The sequence below is a fragment of the Ambystoma mexicanum genome, chromosome 13 (assembly GCF_040938575.1).
Source record: "Ambystoma mexicanum isolate Mex_15411 chromosome 13, UKY_AmexF1_1, whole genome shotgun sequence".
Classification (NCBI taxonomy): domain Eukaryota; kingdom Metazoa; phylum Chordata; class Amphibia; order Caudata; family Ambystomatidae; genus Ambystoma; species Ambystoma mexicanum.
This window is the reverse complement of record NC_090938.1, coordinates 340059289-340082378: the sequence shown is the minus strand read 5'-3', so window position 1 is coordinate 340082378 and position 23090 is coordinate 340059289. Positions and strand designations below refer to the sequence as shown.

Here is a 23090-nt window from a genome sequence, read left to right as displayed (position 1 = left end):
GATCCAGGGCGAGCTCCCTCGTCTTGGCTCGGATGAGCCAGTCGTCCAGGTAGGGGTAGACGTGGATCCCCTCGCGGCGCAGCTGCGCCGCCACCGGTGCAAGGCACTTGGTGAATACCCTGGGTGCCGACCGTAGTCCGAAGGGGAGGGCTTTGAACTGGTAGTGACGCCCTTGGACCACAAACCTGAGGAATTTTCGGTGCCCCTTTAGGATGGGAATATGGAAGTAGGCATCCTCCAAATCCAACGACGACAGGAAGTCTCCTTCCTCCAGCTGACCCAGGACGTGCTGGAGGGTGACCATCCGGAACTTTTGCGCCTTGATGAACTTGTTCAGACGTCGCAGGTCCAGGATGGGGCGCCATCCCCCCGTCTTCTTCTTCACGAGGAAGTATCTCGAGTAAACTCCGGAGCCCCGAAGTCTCTTTGGGACGAGTTCGATGGCGCCCTTCCTGAGCGTCGCCTTTACCTCCAGGAGAAGTTGAGGGACGTGAAGTTCTTTCCTGGCCACGGGGGGGACGCGCGGACACCTTCTTTGAAACTCGAGCGCGTGGCCCCGGGCCAAGGCGTCCAGCACCCAACGGTCGGTGGAGATGGACTCCCACACGCTGACGAAGCTCGCCAGCCGGCCTCCCACCGGGGTGCTTCGGTGGGGGCCCGAACCCACGGTCGGTTCAATCCTGCTTCGACGAGGCTTTGCCGCCTTGACCTCCTTGGCGACGACGGCGGGGTCCGCCAGACTTGCCTCGTCCTCTGTAGGCCTCCTGAGCCGACGAGCGGGCCGCTTGACGGTAGGTGGAGAAACCGCCGCCTGAACTTTTGGAGGCGCCCTTGCCTCCGCTGCTCCGAAAGGGCGTCCGTCGTTGTTGCAGAACTCCAAGGGCCCGGGCCGTCTCGGTGTCTGCTTTAATGGCCTGAAGGGAATCGTCCACTGTTTTGCCCAACAGGTTGTTCCCATCGAAGGGCATGTCCAGGACTCTGGTCTGAACGTCTTGACGGAAGTCCGTAGCCTTGAGCCATCCACGCCGCCTAAGGCAAACGCCGTTGCCCAACTGGCGGAACCCAGTGTCGGCGATGTCCGTCGCAACGGTAATGGCGTGGTCCGAAGCCACCTCACCTTCCTGCAGGATCTCCAGGGCCTCTGCCCTCTTGTCGTCCGGCAAGAAGTCCAGTAGGGGAGCCAGTTTGTACCAGAGCTCCCTGTCGTAGCGGGCCACGATAGCCAAGGCGTTGGCCGCTTTAATCGTCGTCGCCGCAGACGAGATGACTCTGCGTCCCATAGCGTCCAATTTCTTTCCCTCGCCGTCCGGTGGGGAAGTCGATGTGGAGGCTGCACCCCCCCCGCTTTTTTCCTGGCCGCCGCGGAGACGACGGAGTCCGGGGTAGGCTGCGCCCGGAGGCACAGGGGGGCCGTGTCCGGGACCCGGTACTTCTTCTCGTACCGGTCTCTTCTAGCTGGCGTCGTGGAAGGGTTCTTGAGGAGGGTGAGGCCCTCATCCCAAATGTCGTCCAATAGAGGCACTGAGAGGACCGTCTTCCTCTTGGCCTCGCGCCGCTGATAAAGGAAACCTTCCTTCTTCTTCTCCTCAGGGCAGAGTTGGAAAAGCTCGGATGCCCTGGTGATCATGGAGTGGAACGATCCAATCTCGTCGGGCGGAGAAGCCCTGGTGGGAGGCGACGACGGTACATCCTCGTCGTATACCTCGTCGTCCGTATCCGTCGCTGCCGTGTCAGTCCCCGTATCATCCCCTCGGGTGGACGGGGAGGAGGGCTGGAAGGGGCGCGACGGCTGAAAAGGAGGCGGAGGGTGGATCCTTCTTTTCTTGGTAGGGGGAACACCAGAAGGTCCCGGTTCTGGGTCCCCCGACGGGAGAGGTTCCGTCGGCAACGGTAGTCTCGTCCTTATCTCTGAGCATAAGGACTGTATAGCCAACAAAATGGCCGCCGAGTTGTCTCGCGGCGCTGGCAGAGGGGAATCCGACGGGCGATCAGGGGCCCCGTCGGTACCCTCGACGATGTCGTCGTCGTCACCTGCGTCGGGATCCATCCCGACGGGCCGGTCTTCTTCCACGCCGAGGCCGTGGCTTAAGACTTCGACCAGCTCCTCCTCCGAGGTTGAGGCCGAATCTACGACGACGCCCTGCCCCCCCTTTTTCTTCCCCACGGGGGATTTCACGTGGGTCCTATCGATGGGCACAAAAGAGGACTCCCTCCGAGGTGGCAGGGAGACTCTGAGCCCCGAGGTCGCCACCACTGGTGTAGCCCCCACAGGCTGAGCCAGGGCCGCCGCGACAGTTTCGATAGAGGGCTTGGCCGGATGGATTAAGGCCTTCACCACCTTAGGTGCGCTCACCGCCTTATCCTTGAGGGGGGGGACACTGCCTCGCTCCCCCTCCGATGGGGCCTTCGAGCTCGACCGGGGCCTCTCCAGGAGCTTTGCCGGGTGCTCGGCCTTCCTCTTACCCGACCCAGAGCGTTGGCTCGTGGTTGATGGTGCCGGGGAGGGTGCGCCCTGCCTGGCGCCCGTAGAGCCCGACCGTTCGGCGCTCCCGGTGCCAGCGGACTCGCGGTGCTTTGCCTTGTGTTGGACCCCCGTCGCCGGGGCGTCCTCAAAGGTCTTAGAAGACCGCTCGGATTTCTTCCTCTTCTTCTCGCCTGACGGGCTCTTCCCTTCCAGCCAGTTGGCGAGACGTTGATGGCGGTCCTTCATGGTCCGCTCCGACATGTTGCTGCAAAACACACAGTCCTTCTCCACGTGCGTCTTGTCCTCATGTAAGCAGTAGAGACAAAAGGAGTGTTCGTCCTCCTTAAAGACGTTCTGCAGCTGGCATCCAGGGCAGACCCTGAACAGCTTTCCGGGCGTCGAGCATCCCTTCTCCTGGGCCATGTCCGGGCCTGAGAAACTTCTGGAGTCCTCCAAAAGCGTAGCTCGACGAAATCTTCACCCTTGAGGGGCGCAGACGAATCCGACACGGGTCCCCGTTGATCGGATGGAGAGTCGGTGGAGCTTGAGGCTCTTTTGACCGAAAAAACGAAGTTTTTGAGAAAAAACGTGAAAAAATAGCACTAACGCTCGAGAGCAATAGCACGAGGATCCCAACACATGAACGTGCGGTAAAAATCTGAAGATGGCTGCCAGAGGCGGTGCTTAGGTAGAGGGCAGTCATTGGCTGTGGTCAGTATGACGCAGAGACCAGTGATTGGTTGTTACTACGAAAGACAGATCAGAAACGAAACTGATACTGGTTTTTTCTTTACCGAGGATTCCCAGCCTGACGACGGGGAATATTCATGAGCATGTGAATCCATGCCAGACCCCATGCTGGAGAAATGTCCCTCCATTTCAGGCACCCCACACACCGCACAGTCCCTTGATTCACGCTTCCCTATTCGAAATAGACAGTCATTCAGCCCCACATGACCTATCCTCAACCGATTCAGCATCATCTCCTCCCCCCTCCTTCATTCTGAACTCCCTGCATCCACCTTCAACGACACTTTCCCACGAACACCGAACATCCACCTGCCCTTCACCCCACTCACCCACCTCTCCTGCCACTCATCCAGGACCCGTCTCACCATCACAGCCTTCACCTCATCCACACTCAAAGGCAACCTCACATCAATCGCTCCCCTCCTCATACCCTCACCCGCCGCCAGATCCACCAACTCATTTCCCAAAATGCCACTGTGACTGGGAACCCACGCCAACTCCAAATCCATACCCCCACGCACACACCGATCAATCTTCATCCTAATGTTCAAAATCACATCCTTCCTATCACCATCCCCTGCCACAATCGCCTGTAACCCACTCAATGAGTCTGAGATCACCACCACTTTCTCATACCCCAACTCACACACCCTATCAATCACCAATGCAATCGCCACCAACTCAGCCGTACAAATAGACACATCATTCGTCAGTCGTCCTATTTTATACTCCCCAATGCTTTCTAGATAATACGCCATTCCCACTCTCCCAGACACAGGATCCTTTGAACCATCCGTAAACACCTTGTATCCTTCCTTTCCTGCCACATACTCCTGACCCAAAGCTTTGATCTCACCCCGCATACCTCTCTTCTTCGATACCACATTCGCCAACTCCAAAACCTCTCTTCTTCGATACCACATTCGCCAACTCCAAAAACACCTTTGGAGATCTCATCATCCACCTCGGCCTTCTCTCCAAATCCGTATCTGTCACAATCATCAAATCACCTACACCCCACTGCACTCCCTTCTCCCACATGTGAAACCCAAAAGTGCCCCCCTTCCTCCTCCACCGATCCCTGTAATAGTCAAACCTCCAATTATACTTCAAACATTCACGCACCGGATGAGCCACACTCTTCGCACTGCACTTCTCCCACCATCTCACATTCGTCCACTTAGTACTGCTACCTTCATCAGGACCAATATGGGGAGTTTCCTCATTCCCATTTAAACGAGTAGGGTGAGTTACACCACCTAGAAAATAATACACAATATAAGAAATCTAGAAATATATTACACAAATATTAAAATTATTCAAGACAATTCCCTCTTATTTATTTAATCACTATAAGTGTGAATACATGATTCTGAATAGTAATCATTGAATCGACATGCTTGAATTATATTTCATGACATTCTAGCAATGTTAGTTGCTGGATTAATCCTGCTCATACCTCTGTGTGGTGGTCAACACCGTCTAACCCCACCCACGATACAAACAAATGCAAAATCAACCTCTGTGATTTCCGTTTTCAATTATTGGCATTGCAAATTGCCACTATACTTACTCAAAAACGTCAAACGAAAATGTTTTTGATGACAATGCTCAGAGCATTTCCTTGAACCTCCAAGAGAGGTTATTCAATCTCCAACCTGCATCTTTAAAATGTTGATCATCAGGTGGCTGAGATCGTGATTCACTTCCTACAATACAGGAAAACTATTTAAAGATCTTCTAAGATCCTGGGTAATCATTACTCCACTGGATGCACTCAAATACTTACATCGACATTTGTAGTTGTGTGCATATATTCCAAATTACAAATGTTTATTGTGATGGATTTCCAAGAATATCTTCCATACCGATGAGTATCTACAATAAACCTGTAGTGACAAGACATATCACCGATGTCGGAAGTTTGAAAGACAATTAGATTTGAAGTCTGTCTTTGAGCTCTAGCAACTATGGAGAGGCGGACTATGTTTAGTCTATCTAGATCCATGATTTTTGGGTTTAAAAACGGGCAGTCCAGATATCGATGGTAGCTATCTCGGACGTGACGGAATTATTGTACGCAAGAAGGTTTGGAGGTGAACAGCGAGACAGAGCAAAAGGTAAGTGCTTGCTAGTTGAGACAGCTAACGAAAAGCGTTTCAGAATGATGTACATGACCGTGGGGGGTTTCCATTAATTAAATAGTCTGTGTGTCATGCTCTGAGGCGGCATATAACATGAACTAGCATTATGCAGGGTTCAGACCATGAGCACACTTAGGAAGTTTTACTCAATGGGCCCAGGACTATAGTAAGGCTTGCAGATAAGATATTAAATTGCGCCCAGGCGATTAACAAATCACACTGCGGTGGATGACGAGTGAATGTCAGTAGAGAGGGAGAAAATATCTGTATATATAATAATTTAAGGCTCCCTAATGTGAAAGGTGCACAGTGATTAAAGACAAGAATAAGTTACTTCTTACCTGGTAACATTCTTTCGATGGGATGTTCCTCTGACGTATTCCTTATCTTGATAGATCATCTCCAGCTTGCTGGCCTCGGAAAAAATATATAATTTTTTTCCAGTAGAGGGCGCTGCGCGTCAACGTCCCTCGAGCCAATGTCCCTCGACAGCCTCCGTATCGGCACCAACGTCATCATGCGTATAAATAGACTCACTTAGCGTCCGTTGGTCAGTTCCGTTTTGACGTTTAACAGTTGATTTACATGAATTGGTTATTGACCCTGAAGGAGCGTAAGCTGTAACCACGAGGGAAGTTTTACTGAGGGGATGGATGGGAGGGGCGATAAGGAATACGTCGGAGGTACATCCCATCGAAAGACGTTACCAGGTAATAAGTAACTTGTTCTTCGAAGGGATTGTGTCCTCTGACGTATTCCTCATCTTGATAGACTCCCATACCAGTGGTGTGTAACTGGAGGTGGGAGTGAAATTGCCATGTTTCCCTTCAATAACGAACAAAGTGCAACACAGCTTTGCCAAATCTAGTCTCTTGGCTAGAGGAGGAATCCAGGTTGTAAAATTTTGTGAAGGTATGTGCAGACGACCATGTGGCAGCCGCACATATGTCTCGAATCGGTACCCCTCTTTGGAGGGCCGAAGAGGCTGCGATACCACTGGTTGAATGAGCCCTAAGATTTTGAGGTGGCTCTTTCCCTGCCAGTTTGTAACATTCCAGAATGGCCAAAATAATCCATCTGGAAATGGTCTGTTTTGTTATCGGTAATCCCAATTTGTGCCCTGAGTAACCTACGAACAGTTGGTCTGCTTGCCTAATCCTAGCAAGTCTGCTGATGTAAAAGCTCAAAGCCCGCCTTGGGTCCAGCCTATGTAGCCTTTCTTCCTCTTTCCCCGGAAGGGGAGGGGGATAGAATGAAGGTAAGGTAATCTTCTGAGTGATGTGGAATTCAGAAACCACCTTTGGGAGAAAATTAGGCTTCACTTGTAGGACAACTTTGTCTTTATGAAAAATTGTATGAGGGGGTTTACAAGATAGAACTTGTAATTCGCTCACCCTCCTAGCAGATGTCAATGCCACTAATAGGACAGTTTTAAGGGTGAGAAATCTTAGCGAACAAGAGTGGAGTGGTTCAAAAGGAGTACCCATCAGGAAATTTAAGACTAAATTTAAGTCCCATAAGGGAACCTGGAATGGTCTTGGAGGATAGACATTGGTTAATCCCTTCAGAAATTGCATTACTAAGGGTAACTTGAAATACGATGGTTCCTCTGCAGTGCGCTTGAAGATCGATAGCGCTGCGAGATAGCCCTTGATAGTGCCAACCTGAAGGCCCGAATTTGCCAAATAGAGTAGAAAAGATAACACCGTTGGTGTACCACATGAAAAGGGATCGATATTCTTTTCTCTACACCAGCTGCAAAATGTGTTCCAACGGCAGCAGTATAAAGTCTTTGTTGCTGGCTTTCTGGCCGAAAGCAACACCTCCATGACGTCATCTGGGAGGTCCCAATCCTTGTATCTCAACCTTTCAGAAACCAAGCGTGAAGGTTGAGGGTTCTGATGTCTGGATGGAGAACCTGACCTCCCTTCTGCGAAAGAAGATTCTCCTTGAGTGGAAGACGAATTGGAGGGCAGATGGACATGTCCAGAAGGTCCGGGTACCACGTTCTCCTGACCCAGTCCGGGGCAATTAGGATCATGGCTTTCCGGAACCTTCTCAACCTCCTGATCATTTGAGGAATGACAGGGACTGGAGGAAACGCGTACAGAAGTGGAAACTCCCAGTCCACTACGAACGCATCCCCTAGAGCTCCTCTCGGGGGAAATTCCCTTGAACAAAACTGATTGCACTTCCTGTTGATGCTGGTGACGAACAGATCCACTTGAGGGGTTCCCCAAAGGGTGAAGATCTGTTGAAGGACTTCCTGAGCTTGTTCCCACTCGTGGGAGACTGTACTCAGCCTGCTCAGAGCATCTGCCATCAAGTTTTTCTCTCCGGCTAAGTGAACTGCCGATAGAGAGATTCCTTCGTGGATTGCCCAAAACCACAGCTGCATCGCCTCTCTGCACAGAGGCAGTGATCCTGCGCCTCCTCTTTTGTTGGGGTAGTGCATGGCCACTGTATTGTCCGTCATTATCAGGACATTTTTCCCCTATACAGATGGGAGAAAAGCCTTCAGCGCTAGTCTGATTTCTCTCAGCTCTAACAGGTTGATATGTAGTCTGGACTCCGATGGAGACCAACGACCGCTGATGGTCCAGTCGTTTCCATGGGCTCCCCACCCCGTGAGTGAGGCATCTGTGACTACTGTTATCTCTGGCCATGGTTGCCAAAACAGTTCTCCTTTCAAAATGTTTTCCTGACAGGCCCACCACTGAAGGTCTCGAGCCACCTTGTCCGGAACCTGAAGGAGATCTGTCATTCGCCCTGAGAATTGCGACCACTGAGTTCTTAGTGCTCACTGAAGATCTCATTCTCAGGCGAGCCTCTGGCACAAGGAAGATGCAGGATGCCATGAGGCCTAGCAACCTCAAAAAGCCGAAGGCTGGGAGACGTTGGGCATTTTGAAACTTGGTGACCATTTGCAGAATATCTTGAGCCCTCACCTCTGGTGGCGAGGCTTTTCCCAGGGAAGTGTCCAGGACCACTCCAATGAACTGGAGTCTCTGTGATGGTATCATCTGGGACTTCTTTAAATTGAGGGAGAAGCCCAGTTTGTGAAGGAAGTGGCAGACATAATCTAGCTGGATCTGAGCTTGTTCCGGAGATACAGCTCTGATCAGCCAATCGTCCAGGTAGGGGTAGACGTGAATCCCTTCCCTCCTTAGACTTGCAGCAACTACCGACATTAGCTTGGTGAAGACCCTAGGGGCGGAGGTCAACCCAAATGGCAGAACTCGAAATTGATGAGAACCGCCAATTGCGAACCTCAGGTATTTCCTGTGTTTGAGATGGATTGGCACATGGAAATAAGCATCCTGAAGGTCCAGAGATATCAGCCAGTTAGTTACTGGATTAATCCTGCTCACACTGGAATTGTTAGTTACTGGATTAATCCTGCTCACATTGCTAGAATGTCATGAAATATCATTCAAGCAAGTTGATTCAATAATTACTATTCAGAATCATGTATTCACACTTATAGTACCATTGATAACATATTTTAAGTGCACACTCCCTGATAGTTGTACATCTAGAGGACCTGTGTGCTCTATCCCAAATTCTAATGTTGTGGTTGGAAGCATGGATTAAGCTTCTATGGGACATATTCTCAAAAATTAGCGTAAATAAAAAAAGCACAGAGAATTTGCTTTTTCCATTTGCGCTAATTGCTGAAATGCGCAATTCACGTTATTCTATTTGTATTTGTATTTTATTTAATTTATATAGCCCTTTAATCCAAAGTGCTTTACATGAGAACAAGTAAAATACAACAAACAAGAATGCCAGGCACTCGTATCAGAAAGTGGTCTGGTAAGCAAGAATCTGAAATTGGAGAGTCCTGCAGATTCTGTGCAAAGCAAAATGAGCCTGAATCCTTGGAGCATTTATTTATGTATTGTATGCATTTTGAAACGCAAAGATTTGTATGCTTAAGAACTTATTTGGGAGAGAAATCTGGTTGTGACCGCCATATGGTTTGGCTGCGATGTATGTGGGGACACAGCAACTCTATCATTTTGACAACTGTGAGACTCGTCGGAGTAATTGAAGTAGCATTGAATGAATTAAATGGTGATTTGCAAATTGAAAGTGAAGAAATATAATCATATTGCTGGATGCCTTGATAGTTAAGACCACCAGGGCTAGACTGGATGTAATTGGGTAGTTAAGACCTCTTTTTTGTTTTTCTTCTCTTCTCTTCTTTTTTCTTTCTAACTTCGGAATGTGGGAAAACTAGCCTCGCATTTCCTATGTATAATACGTGATGTGTTTAGGTCCAGGAAACCTGTGATTATTTTAACTTGGCGAGGGGTTTTTCTGTTTAAGAGATGAAATAACGGAATCGTATTTTAGTGATTTGTATGAATGTAAATTCTGAGTCTTATTTTCTGTGAATGTTTGTAAAGGTGTAATACATTTTACTACCAAAAACAAATAAAAATGATTAAAAAATAAAAAAAATAAAAGAAATACAACAAGCATAAGATGACAATTGAATCACAACTCAAAAACAGTATAAAGAACAATTTACAATATTGCAGAGGTGAGGAGGGAGCAGGGAGGCACAGAGGTGTGCAAGGGAATGGTAGATGTTAGTGGAGGTACGAGCAGGAGTAAGAGGGAATGCAAGAATGTGTGAGGAAGAAGAGAGGAAAAAGTAAGACTAGATGAGAGCAGGGGGTAGGGAGGAAGGAGGTAGCTAGAATGGAGAGGGTGAGGAAGAGCAGGAGTAAGAGGTGAGAAGAGAGGGGTAAGGAAAAGAAGGAGAGGAAGCGAAGGGTGTTAGGGAGGTGAGTGAAAAAGATAAGATTTTAGAGAAGAACGAAAGGAAGGGTAGGAGGGAAAAGAGCGGATGTGAAGGGGAAGGCGGTTCCAGTGGAAGGGAGCAAGGAGTGGGAAAGAGTGGAAGCGGGAGGGGGCGCAGGGTGGTGGAGGAGGAGAGAGTAGGAAAAGATTAGCAGAGCGGAGAGAACGAGAAGGGGTATAGAAAGTAAGAAGGGAGGAGAGGTGGGGGGGCAAGACCATAGAGGGATATGAAGACGAGACAGAGGAACTTGAATTTGAGCTGGGAGTGAAAAGAGAGCCAACCTAGAGAGGTGAGAGAAGAGGAGATGGAATCAAGAGTTAGTCCATTGTTAGTCTGTTGTTGCTCATGATGAACTGTCAGTGAGAACGTGATTGTGTCGGGAAGGGGGGGGTTTGAGCTTCTAGGTATCCTACCTAGTAGGATGGGGAAAAGGTGTTACAGGGAAGGGGATACAGCGTCTCAAACTTCGGTATCCCACTTCCACTCCCCGAAGACCCCTCATCCAGTTGATCCTCCCGCACTGGTCCACCCCCAGGAACTGGATCCAATAGTGATGGCCGTGTCTTGGCCACCTGGATGACAGATCCCCAGGGACTAGCGGGTGAGACACTTCAGGTATCTCACATACCCTTCCCCTATGCAATGTAGCCGCATCTGTTTCACAGGGGAACTGGGAGAGGAAATCTACATTCCCTTGGTCTTTACCTTTTCTGTGCTCCACAGTGAAACAGTAGGGATGCAGGTCTAAGAACCATTGTATGACCCGAGGGTTGGAGTCTTTTCGTTGGCTAATCCAAACGAGTGGAGAATGGTCTGTGACTAGTGTGAACTTTCTTCCCAGGAGGTAGTATCGAAGGTAGAGAATGGCCCACTTGATGGCAAGGGCCTCTAATTCCAGCACGGAGTAATTATTTTCCCATAGGAAAAGTTTGCGACTCGTAAACAAGATGGGATGTTCTAGTCCATCGCAGACTTGTAACAGGACTGCTCTTAACCCAGTAAGGGACGCGTCTGTTTGCAATACAAATTCTTTTGAGAAATCTACTACCTTTAGGATTGTGTACTGGCACAGGGTTTGTTTTAAGTTGTAATATATATCATCCTCGTCAGACCAATGAATTTTCTGGGATTCTGCGTTCTTTAGCTTGTCTGTCAGCCTAGCTGTTCTGTCCGAGAAGTTTGGGATAAACCTATGGTAATAACCTATTAACCCTAGAAATGCTCTGAGATCTATTTTAGTTTTAGGTTTAGGGGTGTCTAAGACGGCTTTTACTTTCTCGCGTTCAGGTTGTACACTACTATTCCCTATAAAGAAGCTGAGGTATTTCACGGCTGACTGGGCCAGTCTGCATTTGAATGGATTGGCATTTAGGCTGGCCTCTCCGAGGGCTCTCATAATAGTAAAAAAATGGAAATGGTGGTCCTCCCAGGTTTTACTATAAATGACGATATTGTCAATATAAACTCCACAGAAATCGGAGTAGGGCAGTAATATTTTGTCCACAAGTCGTTGGAAAGTGGTTGGAGCGCCATGTACCCCAAAAGGGAGGACTTTGAACTGAAATAGTCCTAGCGGCGTTGGGAAAGCTGTCTTTTCCCTATCAGGCCCATATACTGGGACGTGTCAGTACCCTTTCATTAAATCTGGGGTGGATAGAAAAGTGGTGTTTGAGTTCATCAATTAGGTCATTGATGCGTGGTTTATCAATTAGGTAATCGAAGTCGGAAATGGCATTCACTTGGCGGAAATCTACGTGAAACCTCCAGGAATGGTCAGTTTGGTGACCAGTACGATAGGGGAGGACCATGGGCTCGAAGAGGGCTCGATATTATTTGCTCTTAACATCTTATTCACTTCCTCAACCACTAATGGCTTATGGGCTTTCGGGAGTCTATACAGTTTTAGATGAACCACTTTTCCATGAGGTGTTCCAATATATTGATAGGTCCCTTTTACTCTTCCTGGTTTCCCTGAGAATACATGGGGTAACGATGCAACTACATTTTTTAAAACTTCTTGTTGTTGAATGATGGCTGTGGAGGAATTAATTCAAAGTGGTCTATCTCTTTTGGAACCAAACAGGATAGTATTGTGGCATGAGTGGCCGACGGATTCTCCTTCCACTCTCTTAAGAGATTTACATCCATTAGATGGACCTTCTGTTTCCCGTCAGGTTGGGCTACCTTATAAGTATAGGTTCCCTTTTGTTCCAGTATTTCATATGGCCTTTGCCACTTGGAGACAAGCTTGTTTTCTGAGGTGGGTAAAAGGACTAATCCTTTTTGTTCTATGGAAAACGATCTTAAGATCACCTTCTTGTCATAAGTGGATTTTTGTTGGATTTGGGCTTTTTCCATATGAGTACAGACTAGATCTCGAACAAGTCTTGTATGCTCTTGCAATCTGGTAGTGGTTTGTGGCAGGGGAATGGGTGCCTCTTCTCATTCTTCCGAGGTCTCCCGGAGTATGTCCAGGACATCTCTGTCACAAGTCTTTCCCCTTCTCACCTGTTTTCGTTGTTTGTTTGAGACCTTCTTTTGCACGGTCCGGGATTTGTATAAACCCGTGTGCTGGTCTTCGGATTCCAGTGTGAGGATGACAAATCAATTCCAGGATACATTCAGATGTCCAGGACGGAGACCAGGAAGGCACAATTTCTGAGCTCGGAGACACCGAGCGCCATGTCCCGAGCAGGGGCAGACATCCAGGAAGTTCGGAGGTAAGAACTGAGGAAAAGAAGGAAGGAAGGGGGATTCAAGGAACTGGGAAACAGGATTCGGAAGAAAACCCTGAGCGAACTTCGGCAACACACATCCAAGTACAGCAAGCGGTAGCGTTGAGATGCGCAGAGCTGCGGGGGTGTGTCTGTTTAGTAGAACGTAGAGCGTGGACTGCTGGCAAGCAGCGTTCTGCATCAGGCGGCCATGTTGGAAGGATTACTGCATTCAATCCCCTATGGGTCAGGGACCACGAAGTCTAGAAGGCACGTAGGCGACGGTTCATGACAGTATGCCCCCTCTGAAGCCCAGCTCCTCCGGGTTTGCCCAGATGGATAAAATGGTATCTTCGAATCAGCCTGGGGGCATTCATGTTTGACACGGGTTCCCAGGTGCGCTCACTGGGAGGATAACCTTTCCACTCGACCAAATATTGTAGTTGACCACGTCGGTACCTGGAATCACAGATTCGGGAGACCTCCTATTCAAGTTGGTTATTGACGATCACTGGGGTAGATCTTGGAGCAGTTCGAGAGGACTGAACATATGGTTTTAACAGAGAGGTGTGGAAGACTGGAAGGATCCTTTTCCATGATTCTGGTAGTTGGAGTCGAAAGGCCACTGGATTGACGATTTCTTTTTTATAGAAAAAGGCCCGTAATACCTGGGAGCCAATTTATTTGGTCATAGGTGGCGGGGAAGGAGTTTTGAGGATAACCAGACTTTATCGCCTACTGAATAGGAAGGCCCAGGTCTTCTTTTGGAGTCAGCATAATGTTTAACGTTTCTTCAGGCCTTTTCCAGTTGTTCCTTGGCTTCTTTGTGCACATTAGTGTTTCAATCAGGAATCAACCGCAGGCACTGGGGTAGGGTGTGGGAGAATGGACGGTAGGACTGAAGGATGAAATCCTTGACTACAGAACAAAGGACTGGTTTTGATAGCCGAATGATCCGAATTGTTGTATGCGAATTCGGCCACAGGTATTAAAAGTGACCAATCATCCTGGACCTTGGTGGCAAAACAACAAAGATACTGTTCCAGGGTTTGGTTTACTCGTTCAGTGGCTCCATTGGTCTGTGGGTGATAAGCCGAAGACAAGGCACGTTTGATTCCCAGTATTCGACATAACTGTTTCCAGAACTGGGATATGTACTGGGGTCCTCAGTCAGAAATGATCTTGGAAGGTAGCCCATGAAGCCGGAATATGTGTTCCAGGAAAATTCCAGCAAATTCAGATGAAGATGGTAGTTTGTATAAGGATGTAAAATGAGCCATAGGAGTGAACAAATCAATGGTAACCATTATGGTTGTCTAGCCCCTGGAAGAGGGTAGTTCCATGATAAAATCCGTGGCAATGATTTCCCAGGGTCTTGTTGGTATTGCTGGTTGGAGCAGGAGACCTGCTGGTCTTTTGTTATCATGTTTGTTCTGATTGCAGACTGCACATGTCTGGATATGGATCGTGATATCATCCTTCATCATTGGCCATCAAAACTGTCTTTGGATTAGATGGAGAGTGTTGGTGATGCCACGGTGTCCTGAATGGAGAGTATCATGACATAGGCTTGTGATCTTTTGTCTCAGTCCAGGAGTGGGAATGACCAAGCGATTGTCCTTGAACAGGTATCCGTCCTTTGTTTTGAGATCCATCGATTGTTTCTCTTGAACTCCTTCCAAGGTTCAGAGGACTGGGTTTGAATTCGAATATCCTCCAGGAGGGTAATTGCTTGGGCAACAAATATTGTGTGGGAAAACATCTTAGGAAAAGTCCGATCTTCAAGGGGTTCATAATCAGGACATCTGGATAAGGCATCTGCTATAATGTTATGTGTTCCAGGGGCGTGATGGATTTGAAATTGGTATTGGGCAAAAAAGAAGGCCCAACGAGTTTGATGACTGTTTCTACATTCTAGGGCTTGCAGGACTTGAAAATTCCGATGGTGCGTGCGGACTTGTACCGGGTGTTTGGCTCCCAAAAGAAGATGACGCCAATCAGTGAAGGCTTGACGGATGGCTAGCAGTTCCTTTTCCAGGACGGAATAATGATTTTCACTGGGGGTTAAGGTGCGAGAGAGATAGGCGATGGGGTGTTCTAACTTGTCGCCAAGTTCCTGTTTCTGGACTGCCCCTATGGCGTAGTTGGAGGCATCAGTTTGGACAAGAAAAGGTCGATCAATGTCGGGTTGAGCCAGGATGGGAGCTTGTGTGAACTTCGATTTCAAGCGTACGAACGCCGAATCTTGGGCCGAGGTCCACCGAAAAGGGGCATCTTTCTTTAACAATGTAACAATAGGATGCACAATCTCAGAAAATGCTGGTATACATTTCCGGTAGAAGTTAGCAAGCCCTAGAAAGGATTGAATTTGTTTCACAGTGGTTGGAACAGGCCAGGATAGAATGGAATCAACCTTTGAGGGGTCCATTCCAATTCCCTTTGGGCTAAGAACGAATCCGAGATAGTGAACAATTGATACATGGAAAAGACACTTCTCGGGTTTAGCCAGGAACTTATGTTCACGTAGACGCTGTAAGACTGTCTTAACGTGCTCTTCATGTTTCAGGTGGTCCTTGGAGTATATCAGTATGTCGTCCAGATATACAATGACGAAGAGGAACAGCATATCAGAAAACACCGATCCATAAAACGTTGGAAAATTGCTGGGGCATTAGCAAGTCCAAAGGGCATAACCAAGTATTCAAAGTGCCCAAAGGGTGTTCTAAAGGCTGTTTTCCATTCGTCACCGTCCTTTATACGAATAAGATGGTAGGCACCCCTGAGATCTAATTTTGTGAAGACTACTGCACCTCTGACTGCTTCCAGGATGTCCGAGATGAGAGGCAATGGGTAACGATCCTTGAGAGTACACTGGTTTAAGCCACGGTAGTCTAGGCATGGTCTGAGCTCCTTAGAATTCTTCTTGGGGCGAAAAATAGAGAAGCACCCGCCGGGGACTTTGATGGTCGTATAGTCCCATTTTCCAAGTTGGTATCCAGGTATTCCCGGAGGGCCCTCTTTTCGGGTTCTGACAAAATAAACATTCTCCCGAATGGAATAACTGCTGAAGGTTCAGTATCAATGGCACAATCCTCAGGTCTGTGTGGTGGAAGAGCTTGAACTGGATGATGTTAGAAACAGTGACTGGATTTTGCTGAGTTTCTTGGGGGTCTACAGGAGACCTTGGTAAGGTATCTAGGGATAAGCAGTGGGACATACAATGTTCAGAACCAAGAAACAAATAGCCTGCGGCCCAATTGATGTAGGGGTTATGCTTCTGTAACCAGGGCATGCCTAGAACCATTGGACAGTGGGCCGATCTTATAATGTCAAATTTAATCCTCTCTTGATGGTGGTTTATAGAAAGTAGGATCTCTTTAGTTTGAAGGGTTATGGGTCCCGAAGACAGGGGTCTCCCATCAATAGCCTCTATGGGTTGCATTGTCTCTCAAGTTTCATGTGGAATGTTGTGAGTAGTGACCCAATCATGATCTATGAATATGCCCATGGCTCTGCAAGCTACTAATGGCAGGATGGGGTAAGATTATTTCTTGGAAGGCGATAGGAATGCCTGTAGAATCACAAGATTATTTTGTCCAGGAGAGTTCAAGGATGGAATTAATGTGGAGCAGACATCTCTCTCCCGAAACTGTGCCCCATCTAGGATCGGGAGCTGGCGTTTCCCGAACGCCGTGGAGGAGCAATAGGGCACTCTCTCACGAGATGTTTATCGGAGGCGCAATACATGCACAGACCAGTGTGAATCCGGCGCATTCTTTCTTGTGGAGTAATGGGTCCACGGAAGGGCCCCAGTTGCATGGGTTCTGGATCCGAGGTTAGAGAAGCTGTGGGCTCTAGTCTGGATGGGTGGTCTGTGGCAGCCTTTTGGAAAATTGATTTAGACTTCTTTTTCTCCGCCTTTCTTTCCTGGATTCGAAAGTTGATTTGCAAGGAAAGGTCCATGAGAGCCTGGAAGGAGTTTGGGCGAGCTACCCTGGCTAACTCGCCCTTTATTTCTTCATTCAGGCCTCTTCGGAAGAGGGTGAAGCTGGCTTCTTGAGACCAATCAGCTTCATTCACAAGTTGTTTAAAGCGGGTCACATAGGTAAGCATATCCTGGGATCCTTGTTGAAATTCAAGCAAACGTTCATGAGCGCTGTAAACCTGCTCTGGGCGATCAAACATGGCTTTTAGGGTTTCCACGTACCCATCATAGTTATCCAGGAGGGCATCGCCCAAATTGACTAGGGGGGTTGCCCAGGTCAAGGCGTTACCAGTGAGGTGTGATATCATGAACCCCACCTTTGCTCTAGGAGTGGAAAAGTAGTAGGGTTTGAAGGTGAAGTGTACCAAACATGAATCATGGAAGGCACGGAGGTTCTTTGAAGAACCATCATATTTGTCCACTACTCCTCCCAAATAGCACGCTTTCCTTAGTTGCACAGTCACGTGACAAGACTAGCTGTTTTAATTCAGCATTCTCAGCCTTAAGGTTCTGGACTTCTGTGGTTAGTTCCTGCATGCCTCGCATGAGGTCTTGAACCGCGGCTTCCATCTCTGTGTCTGGATCTTTTTTTAGGCGTCTCAATCTGTCACAAGTCTCTCCCGTTCTCACCTGTTTTTGTTGTTTGTTTGAGACCTTCTTTGGTGACTTCTTTTGCACGGTCCGGGATTTGTATAAACCCGTGTGCTGATCTTCAAATTCCAGCGTGAGGATGACAATCCAATTCCAGGATACGTTCAGATGTCCAGGACGCAGACCAGGAAGGCACAATGTCCGAGCTCCCAGACACAGAGCGCCGCGACCCGAGCGCGATCGAAAATCCAGAAAGTTTGGAGGTAAGAATTGAGGAAAAGAAGAAAGGAAGGCGGATTCAAGGAACCGGGAAACAGGATTCGGAAGAAAGCCCAGAGCGAACTTCGGCAACACATGTCCAACTACAGCAAGCGGTAGCGTTGAGACACGCAGAGCCGCGGGGGCTTGTCTGTCTAGTAGAACGTAGAGCGTGGAGCGCAAGGACTGGCAAGCAGCGTTCCAACATGGCCGCCTGATACGGAAGGATTACTGCATTCAATCCCCTATGTGTCAGGGACCACGAAGTCCAGAAGGGACGTAGGCGACGGTTCATGACAATCTCTAGGTTCTGTACCATAGAGTAGTTCAAAAGGAGAGAGAATCCAGTAGATGCCAGAGGGGATTTCCTTAGTGCAAATAGTGCCCAGGGGATCATTCGGTCCCAGTCCTTGCCGTCTTTATCTACCAACTTTCTTAGGATCATTTTAAGCATTTTACTGATTCTTTCTACCAAGCCATCTGTTTGGGGATGGAACAAAGAAGTTTGTAAGGTGGTAATATAGTGCTTTGGTGTAAAGCGCTATATAAACAAAAATAAATACAAATAAATAATATGGAGTAGCTCTTTGACTTCAGTCATGAGCTTGCTCATAAAATTTGAACCTTGATCTGTCAGTATTTCCTTAGGAAAGCCAACCCTGGAAAAATATGGTAGGAGGTGCTCGAGAATTTGCTGGGTGGTATTATTTCCACATGGGGAATGCCTCTGGTTATCTGGTTGCGTAGTCAACAATCACAGGGACATATTTGTTGCCCAGTGTAGATGTGTCTAAAGGTCCAATGATGCCCATCCCGATTCTTGAAAGAGGGACTTCTATGATTGGTAAAGGATTCAGAGGGGCAGGAATGGGATGTGAGTGCTGGTTTTTTGACATATTTCGTACGTCTGAATAAAGGTTTTACATCAGCGTGGATACCAAGCTAGTAAAACTTCCCACTGATGTGTGCCTGGGTTTTGGATTGTCCTAAGTGCCCACCGGTCAGACGGGAATGTGCAATCTCGAGTACGACCTTTCGGTGGGTTTTGGGGATTACTAATTGTGTTTTTCCGAGGCCTTCTATAGATGTTTCTTTTCTATAAAGCAGCCCCTGCTTTAAGAAAAAAAGGGGCTGCCCTTTTCTATACCTTGTCCCTCTGGAATAGCTTGCAAAAAAGCTTCAGCAAGAGCTGGATCATTACGCTTGACGAAGGCTAGGTCGGGATAGATGGAAGGCTCTTCTCCCTTTCTCTCTTCGATGTTTATCAGCTTCCCCAAAGCCCAAGGTACCTCTTTCTGTTTTGTCTGGTTCACTTTCTTTAAAATTAGGAAATAGAGCCCTTTCAAGAATTCCTTGGGCAATTTGGTCCACACGGCATACTTCAAATGGGATTTCACCATGATTCTGTAAGAGAACCTTCATGTCTCCCACAAAGTCGGTATCGATGACGCATGCTAGGATGTCTATACCGAACTTCCAAGCCAGGCCAGATTTTGGGGCCAAATTATGTAACACCCAAAAGGGGGTATTAAAACCAAGTCTGTGGCAATCATTCCTCTTTTCCCAGGAGGGATAATAGCTTCTCTACTGCTACAGATATCGAAGCCTATTGATTTGATCGTGGCAACAGAGGGGTTGGAAGCTCTATGACTAAGCTTCTGAAATTGTAGAGTTCCCCAATTTGTTTCTATTGAGTCACATCCCACACCTGACACCATATGTAAGGAAGGCATGGTATCAAAGTAAGATAGACACAAGTTACCACAGTTCAAGGAAGTTTATTGAACTTTAGCAAGGGTGTGAAAAACACCCATCTAAACCTAAATCTAAGATGGGAGCAAGCTACGGCCATCAAATAATACTGCAGTCCCAGTGGAGTCTCATCAAATAAAAAGGGCCTATACTAAAAAAACTTTTGCCCATGCCTACTCCTAAGTTACAAATAGTGTGGGGTAATGTTCATGAAAAAGAAAGAAGTGTTCACAAAATGATAAGTCAGTATGTTGAGGCCGTTGGCCTCCCTTCCAAATGTTTTTAGCACGGGACAAGGTGGCTCACTCAAGCATAGAACACTCTTGGGCTTCTTCGCCATGAGGAAACAGTTCCTTTTACCAACATCAGCGCATTCTGTGGCCAAGTCTCTTACGTTCAAAGTCTCTTGATTCAGAGGGCCTGATGTACCACTCTTCAGCCTGGATCCCACTCAGCCAGGCTCAGATCCTTCTTTATACTATTATCCTCCCTCAGCCGGGCTCAGACCAATTTTAGTTTGCAGGCATCCCTCAGTCGGGTTCACGTTTGCCACAGTAACATCTTCTCTGGCGACTCACGGTTCACTCCGGATCCCCTGTTCCGGACTCAGATCCCCTTTTATACAATTAATCTCCCTCAGTCTGGCTCAGACCAATTTCACTTCATTGGCTATCAAAGACTTTCGAATGTGCACAGAATTTGGCTTGACCCGTTGCAGGACCACTTTGATTTCACAGTTCAATAATTCTCACATGCTCAGTTGGAGACCTTCGAGTGAGCACCGACGTAGTGCCAGACCACTTTGTATCAGGTACCTACTTTTGTTTCATAAAGTTCAATCACATATGAGTCATCTTTTCTCATACAATGTTGCTGCTTGCAACCTTGATCACCACACAGTCCGGTCTGCTGTCAGTCTCTCCGGTGACCGGCTGTGCTGAATTCACTGTCGCAGCTTTGTTTTCGGAGCCAAGGAGAGTAACACAGCGGCAATTGCTTCTCCCTGCCTTGGCTATCAACGCAGGAGTGCCCTGTGTACCTTCGACACACACTGCACTGTTGTTCAGCTGCAATTCCCAGTCCTATGTTTCTTTTCCTCGAGTTGTCTAGAAAGTCGTGGTTCTTCTCCAAAAAGGTCACGGTCAGTTCCCTCCTTGCAGCCCTCTCTGGTCTCGCCGCCTTTCTCATCGGTTTAAACTGCCATCTCCGAATTGAAGCTTCCTCATGCGTTTTGTCTTGCTCAGTGTGTGCTTTTGTTCTCCGCCTTTTATCCCTGTGGGGAAGTGTGATGGAAGTCCGATGTGTGTAATTATCACTAATTGCATAACTCTGCCTGGCCCTTGTGTTGGTACATGTCAGGTATACTTCTCTGGTGTTAGTCCGTTGTTGCTCACGATGAACTGTCCGTGAAAAAGTGTTCATGTTGGGAAGGGGGGGGGGGGGGGTTGATCTTCTAGGTATCCTACCTGGTAGGATGGGGAAAAGGTGTTACAGGGAAGGGGATACCGCGTATCACCCTTTGGTGTCCCACTTCCACTCCCTGAAGGCCCCTCATCCAGGTGATCCTGCCGCACAGGTCTACCCCCAGGAACTGGATCCAATAGTGATGGCCGTGTCCAGGCCACCTGGATGATAGATCTGCGGGACTAGCGGGGGAGACACCTTCAGGTTTCTCACAGTCTTTTACAAAGGTTTTGTGAGTGGTTTATTATTGGCTGTGAATCCCTATTCCGTCTTGACTTTTCTTGGTTCTTAACAGTTTGTATTGTTCTTGGGTCCCAATCCCCTGTAGTATTTGCTTTCTTCTCTTGGGTCCCAGACCCCTTTGGTATCTTGCTTTCAGGTTCCCGCCCCCTTTGGCTTTATATCAGGTTCACTATCCTGCAAGGTTGGTTCCTTGACTCCTGTAGTATCCGCTTTCTTCTCTTGGGTCTCTGAAAAACCAGAGGGTGTTTCACTGCCTAGACCCTGGGGATCCCTTACCTATTGGGAAGGAAATGTACCCTTATTACTTATCATTCACCCTTAGTTTGGATACGTCAGAGGAAATAATCTAACCCTAGAGTCATGTGTTGGGTACTGGACTTGCAACCATACTGTTTGCGGTGGAACATCGAAAGGGTAAGGGCCAGGGGAATGTTCACTTCCTTTCCCGGTTCCCCAGCGAAACAGATCCGTCCATACCACATAGAGGAAGAGTATGTGAAAAACCAGAGGGTGTGTCACTGCCTAGACCCCAGGGATTCCTTACTCAGGTGGCCAGGGCACATCCATGGTCTTTGGATGCAAACCGTGGTGGTGGACAAGTGCGGGACGTTCACCTGGGGGAGGGGTCCTCGGGTAGTGGGGGAGGAACGCCCGATGGCGAGACATGGTATTCCCCCTTTCCAAATAACCCTGTCCCATCCTATTTTATAGGATATTCTAACTTCCCAGATACCCCCTCCCCTTTCCTACACAAACACTGAGGAGGTCTGAGAACGAAAGGAGTACCACCCATGCTATACATTGGGCATGTCCCACTAATAAGCTAAGGTAGAGTCAGGCACTTGACCTTAATTACAAACACCTGGTACTGTCAGTCCAGAAAAGTAGACACCCCTCAACGATGGAGGGAATGTATTCTGTTGGCCGAAGACCAATCGCCTCATGTGTTTAGTATTAGAAATACATAGCCATAAGCTTAACTAAAGTGCGGCCATTTTGAAGTGACTGAAAATCGCCATTTTGTTTTCTAACGTTCGCCTCTTGCTTTCTGTTAAAACTGCTTGGCTGAAAACTTATTCTGCTCCACTAGTACATTATTGTTCATGCATAGAGCAAGGCCGCAAGAGATTTGTTGAAACATAACGCAGCGAGCCAGGCAGAAATGCCCGGTCTCCTCCCTCACAAGTCCTTGGAAGTAAGCAGCAGGCATTTAATCAGTACACAGGTGCCAGCTAGTCTCGCTAATACAGTAGAAATGTTACAAACAAACATTTAATGGCTTGAATTATGCTTTCCTTTAGGGCCCCCCCTTCCCTCAGCCCTGTAGAGCCCCAGAGAGCTAGTTGACCCCCAGTACATGAATAGAAACTAGGAGATAGCGAGGCCTGGAATGTGTCTCTCCCCTGCACGCAGCTTGCTTGCAGAGAACAGAAGCAGTGTGTCTGCAGGCTCATGAAATTGCAAACTGTTGCTAAATAAATGTCTGAAGGTGTCATACTCGTCACAATTGTCAATCATCAAACCCAGTTCAAAGGAAATACATTATGGGCCGTATTGAATGTGTCAGCACTGATTGTAAGATGCTTGTTTTGTATATATGTGACTGTTGTAGGATTCTCTCTCTCTTGCGTCCCCCGGGGTCTGGAAACGCACGTCGTGGGGCGTGGGACCCAGTTGGCCAACTGAGACTATTTGCTTTGCAATAAACCCTAGCTTTTAGAAATACAACCTCGAGTCTGTCGTATCAGTTTGTGTGTGGTGATTGTGCTTTGTTTCCATACGCGAGGGTCCCCTAGGGGCCCCTTCAAGATGGCGCCCGAATAGGGACCGTCCCTCACTTGTTCCATCGTGTACGTTGTAAAATAAGGAAGGCGGAGAGAACGGCGAGGATGGAACGATCGAGCCGGGATCA

The 23090-nt window shown here is 48.0% G+C and overlaps 1 protein-coding gene across 3 annotated transcripts in view; it reads right to left on the bottom strand.

Moving 5' to 3' along the window:
* The window catches only part of C13H14orf93 (chromosome 13 C14orf93 homolog), an 881501-nt gene that overhangs the window by 188576 nt on the left and 669835 nt on the right, over positions 1-23090 (bottom strand). For 2 of the 3 annotated variants that reach the window (XM_069633839.1, XM_069633837.1), the window contains one exon: positions 4408-4473. The exons of the other annotated variant lie outside the window; for it this stretch is intronic. In XM_069633839.1, coding sequence (XP_069489940.1) covers positions 4408-4473 — 66 coding nt within the window. The remainder of the gene's footprint in view (positions 1-4407; positions 4474-23090) is intronic. 3 annotated transcript variants of the gene reach the window in all.